Here is a 21,331-nt window from a genome sequence, read left to right as displayed (position 1 = left end):
AAGGATAAAGTTCCTGTTATCACGGTGGACACGGGGATACAAGGGCTGAATGTCAAGGAGCCGCTGGTCCCAGCAGACATGTTTGCTGTCATTGTGCATTAAACTTTTTAATGATTCAGAGTCAGAATCACTTAAAGTGGAGGTTTTCACACTGTGAGGGAGACACTGTTGTGCATGAGGCAGGTGCACGCTGCTGTTCTGAACAACAGGTTGTTAATCATTGTAGTTTGACCTTCTGATTTGTCCCGCTTATCAACACAGTCAGCACTCGAGCAGCATTGGTGGCAGTGACATAAAGCTCACTGAGGAAATTTAAGTACTTTAAAACCCTTAGTGACAGATTGCTGCAATTTGCAAGAAAAATAGTTCTCCTCCCCAGAGTCGTAACTCAGTCAAATCTCATCACAGACTCTATTTTTAGACACAGAGTAACTTATGCTTTCCAAGGATATCCACACCTCTGATGTCCGTCACATGAACCAAGTTCTGGAGTTCTTCTCTTCACAATACATAACAATTCCCTCAGTATCAAAGTAATCCGGTGACAGCTGTCTGTGTATCCATGGGCACATTGAAGACTGGAACTGCTTACACCTGTATCCCTTTACCTTTAACGGTGGCACTTTAAGGCCAAAATGTAGATGTGGGTCTTATTTGTTACTTTTATCAACTTTAAAGGGATAATTCGGGTTTTTTGACGTGGAGTTGTGTGTAGAATATTTTCAGCGGTTTATCTTCCCGTGAAAACAGCACTTTCCTTTGGCACTACATTTTTCAACCGCTGAACTACCGTATTCCTACGCACAAGCGCACCTACGGAGCGCACGCCGCTTTCTGATTCACTCAGCTGCCAGCTTTCCTAACCGGGAGCGCACTGCACAGAATGCACTGTGGGTAATGTACCGAGTATTCATGAGAACCCCACGTCAAAACACCCGAACTATCCCTTTAAACTTTATCAGTAATTAAATGTTTGGTTTAATCACTTATTTTGCCTTTTCTGTTTACTCTCTGACAACAGGAAGTGACTGGTCATCACCTACTCCAGTGATAGTAGTCCCCCCCTCATCCTCCCCAGCTATACCCTCCCACAAACGCACGCCATCAGAAGCAGACCGGTGGTTAGACGAAGTCACCAAGTCTGTCCGAGCTCCGCAGCCTAATCCAATCATGGCAGCGGCATCGCCCCCCACCCAGCAGTTCACTGCCCCCGTGCCGATTCCTGTGGCGCCCGTTCCCTCTGTTCCCTTCATGTCCTCTCTGCCCCCCGCCGTGCCCATGTTGCCCCCTCGCCAGCCTGCCTTCCACGCTCAGGCTCCAGCCTCCTACCCAGTGTCCAACGGGCTGCCGTTCCCTCAGCCCAGTGTGCCTGTGGTCGGCATCACTCCTTCACAGATGGTGGCTAATGTGTTCGGCTCAGCCACGCAACCCCAGCCGTTCCCCGTCCCTGCGTCTACGACCCCCCAGCACGATGTCCAGGCCGTCGGCAGCGTCAGCCCGTTCATCAAACCCCCGCAGTCCGCGGTCATGAACCCTGTTCACCTCCAGCCATCCAATGGCAGTGTGACCTTTAACGGAGCAGACAGCTGGGCAGCTCCGTCCCAACTCGCTCCATCCTCCCCAGCCTCCCAGCCGCCCCCACAGCAGCAGGAAGATGCCTTTGAGGCCCAGTGGGCAGCTTTGGAGAGCCGCTCACGCCAGCGCACCACACCCTCCCCGACGAATCCCTTCTCCACCGAGCTGCACAAGACCTTCGAGATCCAGCTCTGAAGCCTGGGCTTGAGATGAGAACGTACTGGACAATAAAGATTTGCTTGAGCAGGTGGGCGATTGACTACAGAAGAGAGCGACACGTCCTGCCTCTCCTCGTCTCGGTTTCAGCGGACAAGCTCAGCGGGGCTGAAGAGAACTGGCACAGTGGAGAGCAGCAGGTGAATCAACAGGGAGCAGAACTCTGCACAGCAGTGAGGGGAGAAAAAAAAACAAAACAGGTTGCTGTTAACAAGGGTGCAGCTCCCCAGGCATTTCATTAGCATCGTCTGTATTGTTTTTCGTTTGTGCTGTGGCGCGCAAGGTCGTCATTACCCCGTGGATTATCTGTGCTGAGCCACATCCAGCCCCCTCGTCAGCCCCCTCCCACCCACCCAGGTGCGGTTGCTCCCGTCCCCTGCCCTCCTTTTGCTCCGTTTAGCTCCCAGCGCCCCCTGTTGACAGGACGAGACCTCCCTCACCTGGCAGAGGAACTGCAGCACTGAGAGAACTCGGCTTCCAGATGAGAAGTTCTCGTTAATAACTTCCCAATCAGAAGAAGAGTGAGACAATGCCAAAATCTTTATTTTTATGCATTAAGTATATTTTAAATAGCTTTGGAATCTAACAGAAGAGTTGTAAGTAATCTTGCCAAAGGCACAGGCTAGCTACAATGAGACAAGTTTATGTTCGTGTATACAAGAAATGACCCTATATATTATACATAAATATATATATATATCTATAAAGAATCTATACTGTACACACAGCTCACAGCAGTGCTAATTTTTAATGTGATGTAAAGAGATTTTGTGAAGGGACAGCTGCTTTACCTTTGTGTTTTATTGTTTTATTTTTGAAGAAAAATCTCTTTATTGCCGTCTATTGCATCCTCTGATTGGATGTGAAGCATCTCACTGTAAATACGGTATCATTGCAGCAACAATCAATGTGGACCTAGCGATGGTGGTGGTGCCCAACTGGTTGCCTCTCTTACCTGTGCTCAGTTTTCAATAGTTTAGTACACATCAGTACTTAACATTTTACTCCTTCTGTCTTCATTGTCATTCTTTTTGCGTGGTAACGATCTTGTTTTTTATTTAACACATTAGGATGTGTCATCTTCTGTTTCTCCACCTCTTGTATTATTATTATTATTATTATTATTTTTTTTTTTTAGTAGTTGATTTCTAAATTTTTATTTTGCACAAGCACTAAACGTAGATGATTTGACCTCACAGGTGACCTTGATCAACATGGGTTAGTCAGTTGTGGTGCTGCAGTAGCTGAGAAGCTGCGTGCTGACCTGCCCTGACCTCCGTTAGCCTGCTGTGGTTCTGACGGTCAGCAGAAAACTACAGGGAGATAAAACGGTTTCATCTCTCACTGTCTAATTTCTCTTGTCATGTTTTTTTTTTTTTTTTTTTTTTTAAATCAAACCTGTGAATATGATCTATTCTCTGATCTATTTTTCCATTTTGTAATTATTTCATTACTTTATTCCACTTCTTTGGAGAAATATTGAAGCTAAAAGATTGAATAAATTGATGGTGGTAGAGGAAAAAGTGGTGTGTGTTCCTGAATACTGTTGTGTTTTGAACATAAAATCCTTTAACGCTGATGAAGAATTGAGTGCCATTCCTCGGGGCGGGTGCAAGCTGGAGCTAAAGAGGAAAATATTCAGGTAGTATTTTTATACAGAATTTATCAAACAAAAATGGCCAACATTCACTGGTTCCAGCTTAAATATGAGAACTTCCATTTTTTTTTCTGTTTTATGTGATTTCAGTTGAGTATCTTTGAGTTTTGGTCTGGTTGTCCAACCAAAAAAAAAACAATTAGAGGACATCCCGTTGGAATATTTAGTTGGACTTTACTACAAGTGCATGCATAAAATGCTAAACCTTAAAAGTATTGAAAGGATACCAAGGTAAAAAGGTAACATATGAGTAGATTATCATTATCTGTTGACGTGAAACAAGTCACTGCTTTGCACTTGAATAAACATGTAAAATGCAGGAAGTATACTCAATTATTTTCAGATAAAATGAGATGATAAAAACAAAGCTGTAACTTTCCCAGTGGCTCTATAAACATCAGCTGCATTGGTCTGTTGTGATGTTGGTCCGTCCGGCCACCAGGCGGCGCTGGCCGCAGAGCAGCGCCCCGGTGCGGCAGCGTCCTTATAAATACAGCGGAGAAGACATGGGTCAGTTCAGCGAAGAGAAACAAGTGTACATGTGTACGACACTGGCGTCGTGTTGGTTGATAACGTAAAGGTAAGGTCCAAAAAAATGCACCTATTATCACAACAACACTCCTCTGCCGTTATACGCCTATTTGTTTAGTTCAGCCCAAGGTCGCCGGGCGGCACGAGCCGAAGAGTTGACGAGTTAGCAAGTTACCCGGCTAGCTACAGCGGCTAACCAGGCTAACGTTGGTTTAAGTTTGCCTTATCGAGAAAAGCTGAAGGGAAACATGGCAGCAAATACCGTTAGACAGTCTCACCTTTACAACACATTACCCTGAGAAGGGGGGAGGTAACCCGGTTTAATTTTTGACCCTGGAACCGGTCAATGCTAGAAGAAGTTGTACTAACTGCTAGTTGCTAAGTGGTAGCTCAACTTTAACGGTTTTGTGTCTTAGCTCGTTGCCCCCACAACTTGGTCATATAACAGTGTTGTCAGTGTTGTGTTGAACTTGTGCATTGAACTGGTTTGACGTTATAACTCAGCTGCTGTCGTTGTCACGTCAGCGTTGGTGAGACATGTTAACGAGCTAGCTGGTAGCTAACTTGACCTGTGACCGGTGTAACAGCAAATTCTGTGACCCAGTTAGGAAACTCAGTTAGCGTTATACTGCATATGCAAGTCTTTTAAATCATACTTTATGGTATAGTGTATCTTGGGAGCTGTTGTGATTTCAGAAACTCTGGTTTACGGGTCTGCAGAGCCTATTGTTATTATTAGAGCATATTATTATGATTATTATTATTATTAACAATATCATATGGGCACAGAAAACCCTAGGAGTTGTAGCAATTGAGATTGAGGTGGAATGAAGAGTTATCTTATTTATCTTAAGTGTTGAAGCTATGTACGTTTTCACTCATAAGAAATTAACATTTGAATTTTAAAGTCAGTTTTTTGAGTGCGTATATCCTCCAGATTCTTTAACACATGCACTCTCCCTTTTTCATACTAACAGACTTGTGTACACATTCAGTTTGTTTTATACACACTGGCATACCGCTGTACAAATCACAACCCTCCACACACATCCATATTTGGTTGTTTTTTATGTAGTTCAGTGCAATCTAGGCTTCCAGCTAAACTATCTGACCCACAACAAAAGCACAAGCTTTCCATTTTGTAGTTTTGCACTTTTACGTGATTCTTCGTAAATCTACTGTTGATAACATTATACGTTCAAGACATAAAAATAAAGATAAATATGACCATGTAACATCAAATACTGCCCCCTATGGCTGCAACTAACTATTGCTTTCATTATGATTAATGTGACTACTGTGAAATTATTTTCTTGAAAAAACAAAACAAACATCAGATGTCTGGTTTTGTCCAACACCGAACAGATTCAGTTTACTGTGATGTAAAACAGAAAATCTTAAAACTTGATAGGAAGAACACAGCATTTTCGTTTTTATTTATTTTTATTTTTTGGCATTTTTGCTTGAAAAAACACTAATTAATTATCACAATAGTTGTTTTTTTTTTTTATTTGTTTTTTTACAATCAACTAATCATTGCAGCTCTACTGCCCCCACATGAAGAGAGAGACAAACTATTTAATCAGTACATGGTCCTGAAATGAAATCTAATGAAATTACAAGATGAATAACACAGGTAAATAGTATTATATTGACCAGAACAGATATTGACAAATGTGCGTCGACAACAGTGCTGTCATTCAACCATAGATCAACAAATCCTAACAAATGAAGCAGTTGGATAATATCAACCGTAGCTAGAGGTTTAATGTTGCTACTGTTCATCAGAGGAGGACTCGTGGTGTTCACTTTGTTGTTCCAGAGCGATGCAGTGCCTGTCCAGATCACAGAAACAGAGCCAGGTTTACATGGGATCCCACTGACAGGAAAGGTAACGCATCACTCACCTTCTTATTAACAAACCAAACACTTTGTGACATGCAGATCTGGCCACTGAAAACAGGATACGCTTCTGTCTTTTGACTCTAGGTTTGCACTTTTCTGCCTGTTGAGAATCACTACAAGTCAGCATGTCTCATCGAGGGCCTTTAACTGCTGTCATAACAACAGTACTAGGGGCGACCTTAGGAGGGCTGCTCGTATGGCGAGTTTACCGAACACGAAGGAAGAGGCTGCCTTCCATCCAGAAGGTGGCTGATCCCGTGGAGGCTCCGCATCCTGTGGAAAAGGAGTTCACGGCTGCGGAGTATCAATACATCCAACCGCAAAACCTTGTAGAGAAGGAATTCAAGGCCGTGGAGTGTCAGACCGCACAACTGCCCCCTCCTGTACAGATACCTTCTTCTGAACAGCTGCTGGGTGTGAAACCAGTCATGGTGAGCTCTGAGGAGGAATGGCAGCAGCTGTGGCCACTGATGCAAAAGGAGCTGTCAGTCTTCCCTGTGCTGGGGCTTGACTGTGAATGGGTAAAGACCAAAGGCGTAAGAAATACCTTTTGCATGTTTTCAGAATACGAAGAGGAAAAATCCACCCAGAATGATTCAGCGTTGTACCCTGTGTTTGTTTGTTTTTACATTCCATGGATAATGATTAACTGAGGAAATAATCAGCACATTGATCAATAATGACAATGATTTAGTTGCACCTTGGGCTTCAGGAATTTGTTATGACCTATCTTTTTTTTTTCCCCCTAGTCTCTGACATTTTCTAGACAACAGAATGAAATGATCAAGAAAGAAATCAACAGATTAACTGATGATGAAAAGTTGTTGCAGCTCTCTTGAGAATAAGTTCAGCTCAACACTGAAAAATCATCACTTTTTACTTTTTAAGTTTTAAACCAACATTTAATTATCATTTAGGAAAAGGAAATCAAGGGAAACGGGGAGTTATATCAGTGCTTCCATTGAGATAGACCACCCAGAAGTAAATCACTCCACCTGGAACTAAAAGCAAACAACAGAAAATGTGTTTAACATCCATTTTTACAATCGGTACAATAATCAGAAGGGTGGAATTTTCCTTTTAAACATCCTTCTTTAACATTTCAAGTGGCTCACCCTGCTGTCTGACCTGGCTGCTGTTTCCCGCTGCAGGTCTCGGTGAAGGGCCAAGTCTCGGCGGTCTCCCTGTTACAGATGGCCTCGTACTCGGGTCTGTGTGTCCTGGTGAGGCTGCTGCCGTTCCGCAGCGGTCAGCAGGCGTTCCCACTCAGCTTAATAGAAGTCCTCCGAGACCCCCACGTCCTGAAAGTCGGCGTCGGTTGCTATGAAGATGGCAAGCGTCTGACGCGCGACTACGGTCTGTCCCTGACGTGCACCGTCGACCTGCGCTACCTTGCCTTAAGACAAAGGTACAGTCGGCTTGATGTTTGTAGCAGTGGCGTGCTGTCAGTGCAGATGTCTCCTCACATCTGCCTCTGCTGGCCTGTCTGTAAAAGTCACCGCACGCCACTGGTTTGTAGGAAACGTAACTTTTGGCTCTTGTTTGTTGTTAATCTCACTGTGAGAAGTTGTTTACATAAAGTCAAAATGATTGTTTTTGATTCTTTTTCCGTTGTCAGGCAAGCTACAGTGAATAATGGCCTCAGCCTGAAGTCCCTGGCGGCAGATCTGTTGAATGTATCTCTAGATAAATCTCTGGAGCTGCGCTGCAGTGACTGGGAGGCAGATCAACTGACGCTGGAGCAGGTAGTGATTCATTGTATTACATCATTCTCCACTTATTTTTTTTTTTCCCAGGAGTGTTTTTTCTCTAAATTCTTGTTGTCTGCTCGCTCCAGATGACTTATGCTGCCAGAGACGCCCAAGTTTCCATCGCTCTCTTCCTCCATCTCCTCGGCCTCCGCTCTGACGCCGGACCCGCCTCTTCCAGCGGGAGCTCCTACTCTGAGTTGGCCGCCCGCTGCCAGGGCCTGGTGGACGTGCCCTTCAGGGGCCGAGGAGACGGAGACGACAGGGCCGCTGATGGAGAGAGGAGGCGGAGGACACGGAAACCACCCACTTATGAAAGCCCAGAGTCTGGAGATCAGCAAGTCCCAGACCCACGAAAGAATAACAAGAGGAAACCACTGGGTGTGGGATATTCTGCCAGGTGAGGGGGGGGGGGGCGCAGTACACACCAACAAAATCCAAGAAGCAGTTTACATTCTAACTGATTCAAATCCAAAGTTTGGTTTAACAAACTGCAGACTTCACTCTGTTACAGGAAGTCTCCTCTCTATGATAACTGCTTCCTCCACGCTCCTGACGGCCAGCCGCTGTGTACCTGCGACAAGAAGAAAGCCAAATGGTACCTAGATAAAGGAATAGGAGGTACACCACAACGTGTGACCATTAATACGAATGTTTCTCATTCTGCTTTTCAACTTTGAGGCTGCAACATGCAACTTTTTAGTTTACAGCTTCGTCCTTAAACATTCAGCTGGTGCAGTTTACACCTGAACCAGCAGCTGTACGCAGGCGGTGAAGACAGTCTGTTTTCAAAAGACCTTTCCTGCAGATTTGTTGCTCTTTGTTCACCTGAAGTTTTCCAACACGTTACTTTGACTCATGGTGGGATGAAGAGGGGAGATGCGATATGATGGGGGGATGATGATTCTCATTTTCAGATATTTGTGATTTAAAAAGTTGCATGTTGCAGCTGTAAGTTTATTCTGAGGAAGTGAGAGAGTTGATTTATGATTTCTCTGCTTGAGCTTCATCTCTCCGCCTGTTACAGGAAAGAGAGATTCAGAGAGCGGCCTGTTTTTTAAATTGAGTTTGTGTTTGTGACTCAGTGCTTCAGAGTGAAGAGCCGTTTGTTGTGAGGTTGCTGTTCGAGCCATCGGGACGTCCTGACTCCCAGCAGGACTACTACCTCACTGCCAAGGAGAACCTGTGTGTGGTCTGCGGCAAAGCAGATTCCTACATCAGGTTTGACCCGCTTCGTTTGTTTGAAGTTGTAAAGAAACAGTAACGTTGCTCCTCTTAGTTTCATCACGTTGGAGAGACACTTTATGACTTTGCAGATGTGATTAATACGTTTCTCTGATCACAGGAAAAACATCGTGCCACATGAGTACAGACGACATTTCCCCACAGAGATGAAGGACCACAACTCCCACGACATCCTGCTGCTCTGCACCAGCTGCCACGCCGCCTCCAACGTGCACGACAGCTTCCTGAAGCAGCAGCTGGCCGAAGAGTTCGCCGCCCCTCAGGGCTGCGAGGAGGGGGTCCGTCTGCTGGAGGACTCGGACCGACGGCGGGTGCGTTCGGCGGCTCGGGCTCTGCTCACCGCCGGGGACGGGCTCCCGGAGCAGCGGCGAGAGGAGCTGCAGGTTTTGATCAAGAGTTTCCTGAACATGAACGAGAGGCAGGAGCTGACGGACGAGGCGCTGCAGCAGGCGGCCGGTTTGGAGACGAGGTGAGTTTGAGCTCAGTGACAGTTGAGTGATCGCACCACACATAAACGTATATCATGGCTATTTTATTAGCTTTGGTTCATGACAACAGAGCACATCAGTTTACATCAGTGTTGGTTAATATGCACCAGAACAGGCTTAACTTCAACAGTAAAAATGATGTTACTAATATCAGCTGTTTTATTCTTGTTACTGATCAGAGCAGAATCTAATTTAGAAACTTAAATGATTGAACAACCGCCACCTGTAACAACCTTTTGAGAACAGGAAACACTTTTACACTTCTCCTGTTGGCAAAGATTCCTCTCGTCAGTGAGCCTTTTGTCTCGTGGACAATAACAACGACTGAAACACACGTTTCTGTATCTTGTTCATCAGTCACACTCTGCTGTCAGACTCTAGTGAAGAGTCCGTCATTTTCTTTTTCGGTTCATATTTTCCAGTCTGATCTGTGACAGCTGTAATGAATTTACTTCTGCTGTGTCAGCAAAACACAGAAGCCTTCAGAGACTCCACTCGTTATAAACAGACTTCAAAACACTTGATAGCTTAGCAACAGTACGGCTACAAACATCCCATAATTCTCACTGTAGTCGTGACACTGGTACTGTCTCTATTCAGAAAGAATATGAACATGTGATTGTCTAGTCCTCAGGCCGATACTTATCAATAATGAGCTAATGCTTGTGATGATGATGATGATGATGATGATGAGTCGGTTTGTCAGTTAAGCTGGAATCATCACAGTCATGTTCACCTGCTGCATTGCATGCAGTCTGTAGAGCTGTGTCAGTTTCCCGCCCCTCTCTCCTCTGAAGGATCTTCAACGAGGCGTACGTGCCTCACGGCCTGAAGGTGGTGCGAGCTCACGCTGAGCAGGGCCTGCTGGGCCTGATGGACCTGGAGCGCCGCTGGAGGCAGCACTTCCTCACCGCCATGCATCCTCGCCACCTCCCGCCTCTCTGGTCCGTCGACCACAACCACAGCAAGTTCCTCCGCAAGTACGGAGAGGACCTGCCCATCAAACTCAACTGACCGTCGACGTCCACGAAGCAGCTACGCACCAGGACGGGAAACTCCTTCTTGTTTTTTCTCTTCTGCTGATCAAAGTGCCGGATGAGTTTGAAACTTCTGCAGCCACTTTGTCGAGTTTTCAAGCCAAATATCTTTTCTTTTTTCTTTTCTTTTTTTGAGTGAGCAGGTAAATGCACTAATCTTCCCGCCAGGACCAAAATGTTACCAGCATGTGGCGGCTGTCAAGTTCCCTGAGCACACTCGACCTGTGATGGACGCTGGACAACGTTTACCAGCGAGATGCTGCTAGGTTTCCACGTGGACCTGAGTGAACGTAACAGAAACTCTCCCTGTGGAGAGGAAAGCCAGCACTGAATCTAAAAACACTAACTGCAACGCCATGGTGGACGTTATGTCACTGCAAATGGACACTTTTTTTATTATGACAAATATATAATTATTTATGGAAAAGGTTAAGATAATGAAATTTAAGAAGAGATTTTTAGACAAAGCTGCTGCCTGCTCTTACTGTCCCCTTTAAATTTAATTACCCCCCCACACACACTCCCCCCTGCAGGTCAGCAGCTTATTACCTCCATCAGTATGAGAATAAATGATTTGCTTTGTAGAGAGCGGGTCATTTTAATATGACCTTAAATCATCCGGCGCTCCGCCCTGCTTTTTATTTCAGTCTGTTGTCTGTTTTAAGTCAATAGATGAAGGATGAATTTCCCAGAAGCAACTTGAAATCAAATTTCATCTTTGGCCATTTTTGCTTTTGAAAAGATGAGTTTGGCCTCAAGGTGCCTTTTTCAGCCCGAGCGTGTTGTTTGCAGGGAGGAGACGGACGCCAGCGGAGTTTGGCCCGTTTAGTTGATCATTTAAACTTGTGATGCTCACGTCCTGCTGCTGATTCTCCCGGCGGTTGGGACATCTCCATGGCTCATGTTTTAATGTGCCTCCTAATCCCCAAACCAGACTGGAGACGTGTCACAGCGTCGGGACGTGACCTCCTTTCAGTTTACAGCCGTTTTCACCCATGACGTCGTTTTTCCAGAATCCAAACTGCAGTGAAGAAAAGGTGCCAACTCTGGCGTGATGCTGAAAATGACCTTTAAACCACGCCCGCCCCCCTTTGCAAGGCAGATTTATCTCTTGAGCATAATATGAATTTATTTACAATACATGAAACTGTAAATTGAATAAACAGCTGATTTTGTCTTTATTCATATTTTCCTGGATGTAAGCCCTGAAGCTGTTTGTTTTTCCTAAATAGTGAATGTTAAAAAATAAATAAAAGTCATGTTTGTATTAATCCTCTGTGACTCGTGCTGCTGGTGAATTCATCTTTTACAAAAGACTCGACACTTTTTCAGCGTTTGTTTTTCTTTTTTTTCTTTTTTTTTTTTATTTCTTACAAAATCACAGTTTAATAAATAGTCTGTAAAAATGAGTACAAAAGCGGTTTTCTTAACATTTCATATATGAATCACTCATGACTTTCAGGTCAAAGGAGTCTTTAGTTGGATTTTTTTTTTTTTTTGTCAGGAATGACATTTTTTTTTTTACAATCTAGTTTTGCTGAATTAAGGCCTCTTGATTTTGGCATCAGAACAATCTGTCAGTCAAATGTTTTGTATCTGAAGTTGAATTAGTGTAAGAGTTATGAGCTCCCCTGGTTTCACAGTTCAGTCAGAAAAATTAAAACACATTTACAAATAAATAAAATGGCTCAACATGCAGATGTTATCCCTTTGTCCTAAAATGCTGATGAAACTAAGGATATCTCTAATGGTCAGTGTTTGACACCGAGGACATGATGCAACAATAACAATGGCACATGAGGCTGCTTCACTGAAGGGGATTCCACCACAGTTGACTTGAGAATTTATTTTTATTTTATTTCCAGTGTCCTTTGAATTAAAGAGCAGAGATTTTGGCAAATGTTTGGAAGTGCTTCTTAAAAAAAAAAAATTAAAAATAAAAACGAGTCAATTTTGGTGGAATTCCCCTTTTTAAGAAGTTAAGCGGTGACGAGGAGTGCAATCCTGTGTTGTGAAAGACACTCTGACATCTTTACTGCATTACAGCGAAACCTCTGAGGGCGGAAACACACCTGAAGATTTAATCACTTCTTCAATTCTCGTTTTTTTTCTTCTTTTTTTTTTTTCTTGGAACAAATTTCTGTTAAAGGAATAAACAAATTGGGAAATTTGCTTATTTGCTTTCTCACTGAGAGTTAGATGAGAAGATCGAGACCACTCGCCAGCAGCTAGTTAGCTTAGCATAAAGACTGGACACAGCTAACTAAATCCACCTTCCAGCACATCCAAAGCTCAATAACGAACATTTTATGTTTCCTTTGTTTAACTAATTTGAAACTGTAAAACTGTGTGGTTGTCAGACAACCATCAAAACGTTTTTTTCGGCTCAAAAATGCAAATTTAAACTAGTTTCCATCCAATTCTGTTGCATGAAAATTTGCTGTTTCTCTAGTCGGGCGGCATTGAAACCATTTCTACAGGAAGAAGGTGCAATCCTGATGCTACGCTAAGACAACTGTAGCCTCATGTTTACCACACAGACGTGAGTGATATCGATCTTCTGCTCTAACGCAGCTCGAAAAGCGAAACTGTATTTCAACAAAATACCAAACTATTCCTTGAAGAATCCTCTAGTGTGTGTCTACCCGGACTACAGCAGAGCGTTTCAACACTAAATTACTGCATATTATAACTCCTTTTGTTCATTCCAACAAAAGACAATTTCACATTTAAAAGAAAATGATGATGCAATTTAAGACATGAGAAGTCCTGTTTGATTTAGCCCCCAAAATCTCTTCAGTGTTTTTTTCTTTTTTTTCTTTTTTGAAGGGACAGGTTACTTTCACATTTCAGAACACCAGATGTTACAGTATTTTAAACTTCACATTAATTATCTTTTTCTTTGCAGATTCCATTTCCTTAAAGGTACACTGAGTCAAAGGCATGTTCTCAACATCTCCAATGTGACCCCTAACAGTTTCTCCAAAAACTAAAACTTTGAAGCACATTTTTCAATTTATATTACAAAGATTTTGCAGATTTTACATTTCGACCTTCAAGGTAAAATCCATCCACAAAGAATATTTTGCACATGTTTCATGAGGGAGAGTGTGAGCTCAACTCTCTCTTATGAACTTCATATGAACAGAATTCACATTTTCACTCAGACCAATAAGATTGTCACATTAACATAAGACGTTGCAAAAATTAAATATTGCTCCAAAATGGCTGCGTGAAAAATAAATCTTCGGCTTAGTTCAGCGGGCTACAGACTGATAATTTAATGACGAGAAGTGAGAATGTGTAGCGGATGATTCCTCTAGTTTTTTTTTTTTTTTTGGTCAAAGGCTCTTTGATGATGCAGAGAGGCTCGAGTTCTGTACAGTGTCTGTCGTGGAGAAACAACCTGCAGTTTTGGTGTTTTTCTCTCGTGAACTGGACGTTTTTTCTCGGTCATTGAAGCCGGTATGTGACGGAAAGTGACCCTCAAGCCCTTGAAACATGTTGGAAACACGATTTCTAAACTACAGGGGCTGCGATGACAAAATAAGCTTCTTCCATTCCTGAAAAACAAACTCGGGTTTTTATCCAATGACGAAGATAAGCTCAACAGGCAAAGATCTCCCCCCTCCTCCTTCACTGCACCACCACTGCTCCTAACAACCCTAACTCATTATTGCTTGCATGTTAACACACACACAGTATGGGAGAGCATTCGTGTCTCTGAAAACAGACAAAACTATTTCACAGTCAGACTCCAGCATGAGCTGCTACGGAAGAGGATCAGGGCCACATGTGGAAATGTTTGTTCGTTTCTTTAGTCTCAGAATTACGACTTTTCTCAGAATTTTGACTTTAATCTCAGAATTACAATTTTTTATCACAATAACAACTTTAATCTCAGAATTTTGACTTATTTTCTCATTATTCTGAGATTAAAGTCAGGATTCTAAAAAGAAAGTTCCCATGTGGCCTAATCCCGCTCCGTAAACGACAACAAGGGTCCAAATAAAAAAATTTAAAAAAAGCACAACTTCCTAATGTTTTTTTTTTTCTGCGCCTCCTCGGGTTCGTTCTGCTTTAACAAAGACACACTCCAGTTTGTGGGAGAAGAAACACAACATGGACGTCTGCTGGTGTAATCAGGATGTAGCAAGTCACAAATTCTTTGGAGTTTCATTCGTTAAGCCGAGATGATGGAGCCGGCGGGGTTTTCATGTACCAACGCCGCAGGATGCAATGTTTTTCACTCTCTCTCTCTCTTTAGATTCACACAAATTATTTCCAATTGAACACACACACACACACACACACACACACACACACACACACACACACTCATCACACTCGTCACAACACTCGCTGCCTTTCTCAATGCAACTCATCTGAAAACACAATTGGCACAGATTATCAAAATAAATACCCTGGAAGCTTGGCACTATGCAAAGAAAAAAAACTTCACGTTTTTTTTTGAAAGAAATCTTATAAAAAACTATTGAATAATCTCAGTCTACTCCACGTTTTCGTTATCCTCACTATTACTTATATACTATATGCTGATGAAGGTTACACCAGTGTCGTAAACCTCTGAATGACTTAACTACCACTGAAACAATATAGCTCCTATTCAAATAGATTTTTTTTTCCACAAACGTACATCAAAATGAAGTATCTAACATCTATCAGACTATAGATAGTGCTGTTGTCTGGTATGCATCTCTTTATAGTGCCTCTTCATTTTTTCCCTCGTCCTTCAAACAATCAGTTCCTTAAAAGTAAAATCTGAAGCCCAGAAACAAAATCTCTTGTAGTTCTGGGAACAGATGAGAAGTCAAGTGCACCTTCCTCTGTGTTACCCCCCGCCCCCTCCCCCCCCTCCCCCCTCAGACAGATGTTTGTGTGTCAGTGGGGGACGTCTGTGGGGGCAGATTACCTCACAGGTGTCCCTCCAGGATGCTGGTGACAGCCTGGTCCAGCGAGGGGCCTGACGTGGCCCTGGTCGGGGCTGCAGAGGGGCCCTGCAGGCGCTGGAGCTCCAGGATGCTGTCGATGGCACTCTGTAGATGTTCACTGAGCATGTTGTCCTCTTGGAGGGGTGGAGGCGGCGGGCTGAACCGCTGCTCCGTCTGAGGCGACGCATCCACCCTGTAACATTTCAGTTTTGGGGCACTGACATCTCTGGGAGGCAACTCGAAGCAAGCGGCCTGTGGCTCTGGCATAGAAAGAGGATTTGGGGCTTTTATTTTGGAATTGGGTGCTGTGTGTGGGACTTCCTCTGCGGTGTTACCAGGCAGAGCTCCGTTGGAGATCTCCTCCTCGTGCTGAGGGCGCTGGGGTGCTCCGTTGGGTGCCTGAGAGTGGCGTTCGTTCACGGCTCCACCGCCGTTGGTCAGCTGCCCCGTGTGGTCCCTCTTGAGTCCGGGGTCACAGGCCGAGTTGTGGACCACCTTACGGGAGCCGGACTCCTGCTTGATGGTGAGCCTGAGAGCCCCGCGGGAGCTGGAGCGGTACGTCTTCAGTCCCGGGGGCCGGTCGGACAGTCTGGTCCACGCTGGTGGAGAGGAGGGGCTGCCGGAGGAGCAGAGGTGGGAGGGGCCGGAGGAGTGGGAACCATGAGGGGAAGACGCTGATGTAGCCAAGGCCATCATGAATGACTCTGGAGGAAAGAGAAGGGGGTGTGATTTCACCTCATCTGGGACTCTGGATTATCTCCAGACCTCACTGCCTTTCTGTGATGCTGGTGCTGACGTTTCCTTCAGTTTATTTTCTACCTTTTCGTCATTGAACATGTAAATCTCTTCACCTCTCTTGACCCTCAGCTGTACTTGTCCATCAGACGTGATGCGGTCTGAGATCGAGCCCCTGAACTTTGAAATATTTTACTTCTCGTTATTAGATCATCAACCACTGTTGTTGTTGATCTTATTTGTTACTATCTTACCTGTTTGATATAAAAATGCTTTTATTGTGAAAGACTTTGTAACCTTTGTTCTGAACAGTGCTGCATAAATAAATCTTCATTTAAGGTTTTCACTGGAACATCCTTCTACCTCCTCATGAATGAACCAGACAGAGATTTTCTTTAATCAGAGGGAAATGTGTTTAAAATTTGATGCAGGTAAATTAAAGGGGAGTACTGGGAAGGAAAAGGTTTAGATGTGATGTTTTATTACTTCCTGCTGTGGATGAAGCTTCACTTTTATTTACACATTTCTAAACATAGTCTCGTTCTTTTTAAACTCTCGTTGTTACATCCTGCTGTTTTTCCAACAATAATCCATTATTTTTATGAACTACATTAGTGTGAATATGTGACATCTGTCCAGAGATTATGGAAGAGAAACTCATTTGCAGTAAAGTTTATTCATGTGTCTCTGTAAGTGAAACATCGTTAAGAAATGTAGGGGTTTTGTTTTGGAGAGCATCAAATATCACTCGAGACAGTCTGTAATATTTCTGGACGATTATTCATTCATAAGTCTCGGGGTCAAACAGCAGCGAGGTCTGAGACATTTAACAGTCTTCAAGAACCCCCCCCCTTAACTTTTTAATTAACATAACAACCCCGCTTTAATTTGCTCTTAACCTCTCACATGTAATTTTTCCGTCACCACGCTGAGTCTTTCTCAGCACGCCCCTGCTCCACATTTACACAGCTTAATTACACATTCACACCTGGGAGCTGCTCTGAAGCAAATATGGAGGTTAAGTGTCGCGCTCTGAGGCGCCGCTAAATTAGTTTGTAAGAAAAAAAAAAAAAAAAAAGAGGAAATGTGTCACTAATTCACTTTCCTCATTTACCCCGTCCAGGTTTTCTGTCTCAGTCCTGGGATTTCAAACAGCGTCTTTCTTGGCAAAACACACACACACACACAGACACACACACGCACGCAGAGAGGCTCCATGTAATAAAGTCGGTGGTGATGATGGTTATTATCTCCTGCCGGGACACTGACCTGGGTCTCTGCGGGCTCTCCGTCTGTCCTCCACTAAAGCGTATCGCTCGGCCTGAAGGAAGAGACGCTCCAGCATCACCATCTCCGCCGACGGACTCTCCTGCTGCAGGAAACCACATCACATCACATCCCATCAAACACAACAGCTTCACCCGACTGCTCCGAGCAGCACTGAGCAGACGGCTGCGTTGAATCTAGGTCCTCGCTGCACATTTACTTGTGAAGGAGGGCCTGTAAACAAAGAGCTGCCTGGCCTCATGAGGAGCTTGTTTGCTGCAGTTATCTGGTGATAATGTCTGAACGGAAAGTTAATTAATATCCAGACTTAGTTTAGATTTGGGAGCGTTGCTGGAGACACAGAGCTCATAAACACAGGTGAGGAGACAGACAGCGGTGAAGTGTGTCTCACCTGAGCTTCTCTAACCAGTAGCTGCCTGTATTTGTTGACCATGTCCTTGGTGCGTTTCAGCAGGAAACCAGACACAGTGTCAAACTCCTGGTCCACTGTGGAAAGAGAAACATCATCACATTAATGATACTATTGCACCATAATGTGGGACTGAAAAGCTTATGGATGTAACCTTTGTATAATGTCTGTAACGCTGTACATCTGACAGGTTTTAGAGGCTGGTTTTCATTTTTGTTTTGACCTTTAAATTTGATGATACACCCACAGAATTTCATCTTTGGAAAGGTGGAAAAAAATCTGTGCAAAATGTTACAGTAAAGTGTAATGTAACCCAGTCCATCATATATTAGAGAGGGACACTGGCACCAGTTCTGAATTAAAAACTAAATCTTTTGTATCATGGCCTGAACTTATGTTTGTCATTTGGCATCTGTTTTTGTCAACTGAGGATTTAAGTCACCAGCTGCTGTCACATCGTTTTGAATCTACAGCAGATGGTTCATTTTCATCCACCAGAGCTCACCGACCTAAACTGAAGTCATTCTGAGTTGGCAGGTGACCAGCGCAGGTGTGGTACGGCAGCAGGCGTCTCACAGCGTCCCTCAGTGTGGAAAAGGCCGGGCCGGTGAACGGGCGCTGGACCGCTCCGTGGTCCAAACAAAGCTGCTGCTGGAACCTGAGGAACACAGAGAGAACGCCGCGTTAGCCTGAGCCGCTCTTCACAACAGGCGCAGTGAGGAAACAACATGATTCACTGATTGTTCACTGATGTAATGCAACAGTTATTAATTAGTAGTTATCAGTGGGGTAGTACGAAAGTAGAAGGAAAAGCAGCAGCAGCAGCAGTGAGTGGTAACAGTAGAAGTTACAGTACTATCATGTTACTACGTCCTTGTTTGGAAAAGTGCTGTATAAATAAAGTTTATCATATTATTATTATTGTTGTTGTTGTTGTTATTATTATTACATTTCACATTACATTTGTCACAGAGACGCAGAAACCAGCCGGCACACTGGGATACTGCATGGTCTCAGGTTTTGTGAGTATCAGTTCATTTGTGGATGAAACACGACATACATAATCTTAAAAAATTAGATTAGAATTAGATTTTGACACAAGGCCCTTCTTTAAGACAGGACCACTAGATTACATAATAATCCAGGACCCAGATGACACTGTACTTTTGTCAAATTGATGCACTTGGGGCGTTTGGGGCAGTTGCCTACTTTGTCCTTGGTAGCAGAAAAGTACTGGAGGCAGGAAAAGACTAGTTGTTGTCACAGTACTGGTGGTGTTAGCCAGAGTAGCAGCAGCAGAGACAGAAGCAGAGACAGAAGCAGAGACAGCAGCAGAGACAGTAGCAGAGTAGCAACAGAGACAGTAGCAGAGACAGTTGCAGAGACAGCAGAGACAGAAGCAGAGACAGTTGCAGAGACAGTAGTAGAGACAGAAGCAGAGACAGTTGCAGAGACAGTAGTAGAGACAGTAGCAGAGACAGAAGCAGAGTAGCAACAGAGACAATAGCAGACATAGTAGCAGACAGTAGTAGAGACAGCAACAGAGACAGTAGCAGAGACAGTTGCAGAGACAGCAGAGACAGAAGCAGAGACAGTTGCAGAGACAGTAGTAGAGACAGAAGCAGAGACAGTTGCAGAGACAGTAGTAGAGACAGTAGCAGAGACAGAAGCAGAGTAGCAACAGAGACAATAGCAGACATAGTAGCAGACAGTAGCAGAGACAGAAGCAGAGACAGTAGCAGAGACAGAAGCAGAGTAGCAACAGAGACAATAGCAGACATAGTAGCAGAGACAGAAGCAGAGAGAGTAGCAGAGACAGTAGCAGAGACAGTAGCAGAGACAGAAGCAGAGTAGCAACAGAGACAGTAGCAGACAGTAGCAGAGACAGTAGCAGAGACAGTAGAAGTAGCAGCAGTTGTTATAGACGTAGTAATCGTAGTAAAATGAGTCCTAAAGGACTGAGATTAAAAAACATTAGTGAAGGATCAGGCTTAATCCATGTCTGTGAAACCAACCAACTGCTGTTCAATTAATGAATTAACTGAGGTAAGAAAGCTCCTCTGCAGCGCATCATATCCAGGAACATGACAAGTACAATCTTTGTTTTCTTTTGTTTTTTTTACAGAAAGTACAGAACCGAGTCCCTTTCCACCACTGGACCCTGACTGCAGGACAAAGTCAGACGTGTCTCCAAAAGCACATTTGAGAGGATGTTCCAACTTTCTCACTCTGTGAGTCTGAGAGGTCGTATTCCTTTCTAACTCTGAGTGAAGTTGTTTGTCTGGTGCTGACTTCCATCAGCACAGAACAGGATCAGAGTGGGTGCTGTTACCTGTGCCTGCGCATTGCTGGTGTGAGCGTCTCCTCTCTCTGCTCCAGAGGACCGGCCAGCTGGCAGACACACAACATTTTGGATGAGATCAAAGGACGGAGACAGGGAGCGCATTTTGAAGTCATTAATAATAAATTTAACAAATCATCATTTCAAAGCTGTTTCGAGACTGGAGCCAAATCAGCTGAGAAGAAATTATTGTGACTCATCTCATGATTCTCAGAGTAAAAGGAAACAAACAAGTTCTATAAAATAATCAGATCAGAACGATTAGTCAGTTCATCAGTTATTGGGTTGACGAGAGAAACTTCATGCACCAAACTATTTATTGACAGATTAATTAATAATGAAAATAATCTGTAGCTGCAGCCTTAATGATAATACAATATAAATGAATATATTTATTTAACATTTTCTTTTAAGAATTAGAAATAATCAAAAACTAAATGGTTAAAAAGTCTTTTCAATTTCTAAAATGTATGTTCTTATAAAAAAATACTGTGTTTCTGAAATGACCTGCACCTGAACTGAATGATCTCCCACCTTGGTGCCTGTCTGCTGGTTCGTCTGGAGGGGGGCACACTCCCTGGGAGGTGGGGGCCCGTGAACCTGGACACCCTGGGCTGCTGGAGAGGGTGGATGGACATCGAGAGTAAACGCTTTACTCTCCACGGCCAAGGCAGCTGTTGGCTCTGAGAAAGGACACAGTGACGACAGACGTGGTCAAGGTGATGATGATGATGATCATGATGATGATGATGATGATGATGATGATGATGATGACGATGATGGTGATTGGTGATTGGGGAACAGCAATGATGAGTGTATAGAAAGTGATGGTAGTTTGACTCGCACTGTAACTTGGATTTATTAAAACTGGGCAAATGACGTGTTTACACAGCGCTCTAGGACAAAGGGGGGTTCATCATAGCGAGAGATGAGATTGTTCTGAAAACTGTGATGTTGATGTTAAACACTTGGGTAATTAAAGAAAATACTTAAAAATGGAGAAAATGCAGCAGGTGAAACTCACTGTTTTGTGTGTGCTGTTGGACAGCGGAGTCGTCTCCTCCTTTGGAGAGACCAGCAGCCGTGGGATCAGGCTGCTGCTGAGGCACCGAGACGCTGACAAGCAGAGAGGAGGGGCTGCTGTGGACTGAAGTGTGGGTCGAGGGCTGAGGCTGGGAAACAGACGGCTGGGCCTGGACCTGGGC

At 43.9% G+C, this 21,331-nt stretch overlaps 2 protein-coding genes across 11 annotated transcripts in view; both read left to right on the top strand.

Annotated features, from left to right (window-relative positions):
• Nucleotides 1-3,300, top strand: part of numb (NUMB, endocytic adaptor protein) — a 43,129-nt gene extending 39,829 nt beyond the window's left edge. For all 7 annotated transcript variants that reach the window (XM_022750517.1, XM_022750520.1, XM_022750522.1 and 4 more), the window contains one exon: nt 1,022-3,300. In XM_022750517.1, the coding sequence (XP_022606238.1) occupies nt 1,022-1,770 (749 nt within the window). In that variant the 3' untranslated portion in view covers nt 1,771-3,300. The remainder of the gene's footprint in view (nt 1-1,021) is intronic.
• A 2,341-nt stretch (nt 3,301-5,641) lies between these two features.
• Nucleotides 5,642-18,483, top strand: exd2 (exonuclease 3'-5' domain containing 2). 4 transcript variants are annotated; one of them, XM_022751025.1, is made up of 9 exons: nt 5,642-5,870; nt 5,969-6,420; nt 7,036-7,292; nt 7,503-7,629; nt 7,722-8,032; nt 8,147-8,253; nt 8,718-8,853; nt 8,978-9,346; nt 18,323-18,483. In XM_022751025.1, the coding sequence occupies exons 2-9, from the start codon at nt 6,010-6,012 to the stop codon at nt 18,324-18,326; spliced, it is 1,722 nt and encodes a 573-aa protein (XP_022606746.1). In that variant the 5' UTR covers nt 5,642-5,870; nt 5,969-6,009; the 3' UTR covers nt 18,327-18,483. The 4 variants fall into 4 exon arrangements, with proteins under 4 accessions (XP_022606746.1, XP_022606744.1, XP_022606745.1 ...); XM_022751023.1 differs by lacking the exon at nt 18,323-18,483 and adding an exon at nt 10,163-11,605 and having other exon boundaries at nt 5,969-6,405; XM_022751024.1 differs by lacking the exon at nt 18,323-18,483 and adding an exon at nt 10,546-11,605.
• Nucleotides 18,484-21,331: the final 2,848 nt, after the last annotated feature.

The sequence above is a fragment of the Seriola dumerili genome, unplaced genomic scaffold, assembly GCF_002260705.1.
Source record: "Seriola dumerili isolate Sdu_G_001 unplaced genomic scaffold, Sdu_1.0 BDQW01000149.1, whole genome shotgun sequence".
NCBI lineage: Eukaryota > Metazoa > Chordata > Actinopteri > Carangiformes > Carangidae > Seriola > Seriola dumerili.
The sequence above is the reverse complement of the archived record's forward strand: the minus strand, read 5'-3'. Positions and strand labels throughout refer to the sequence as shown.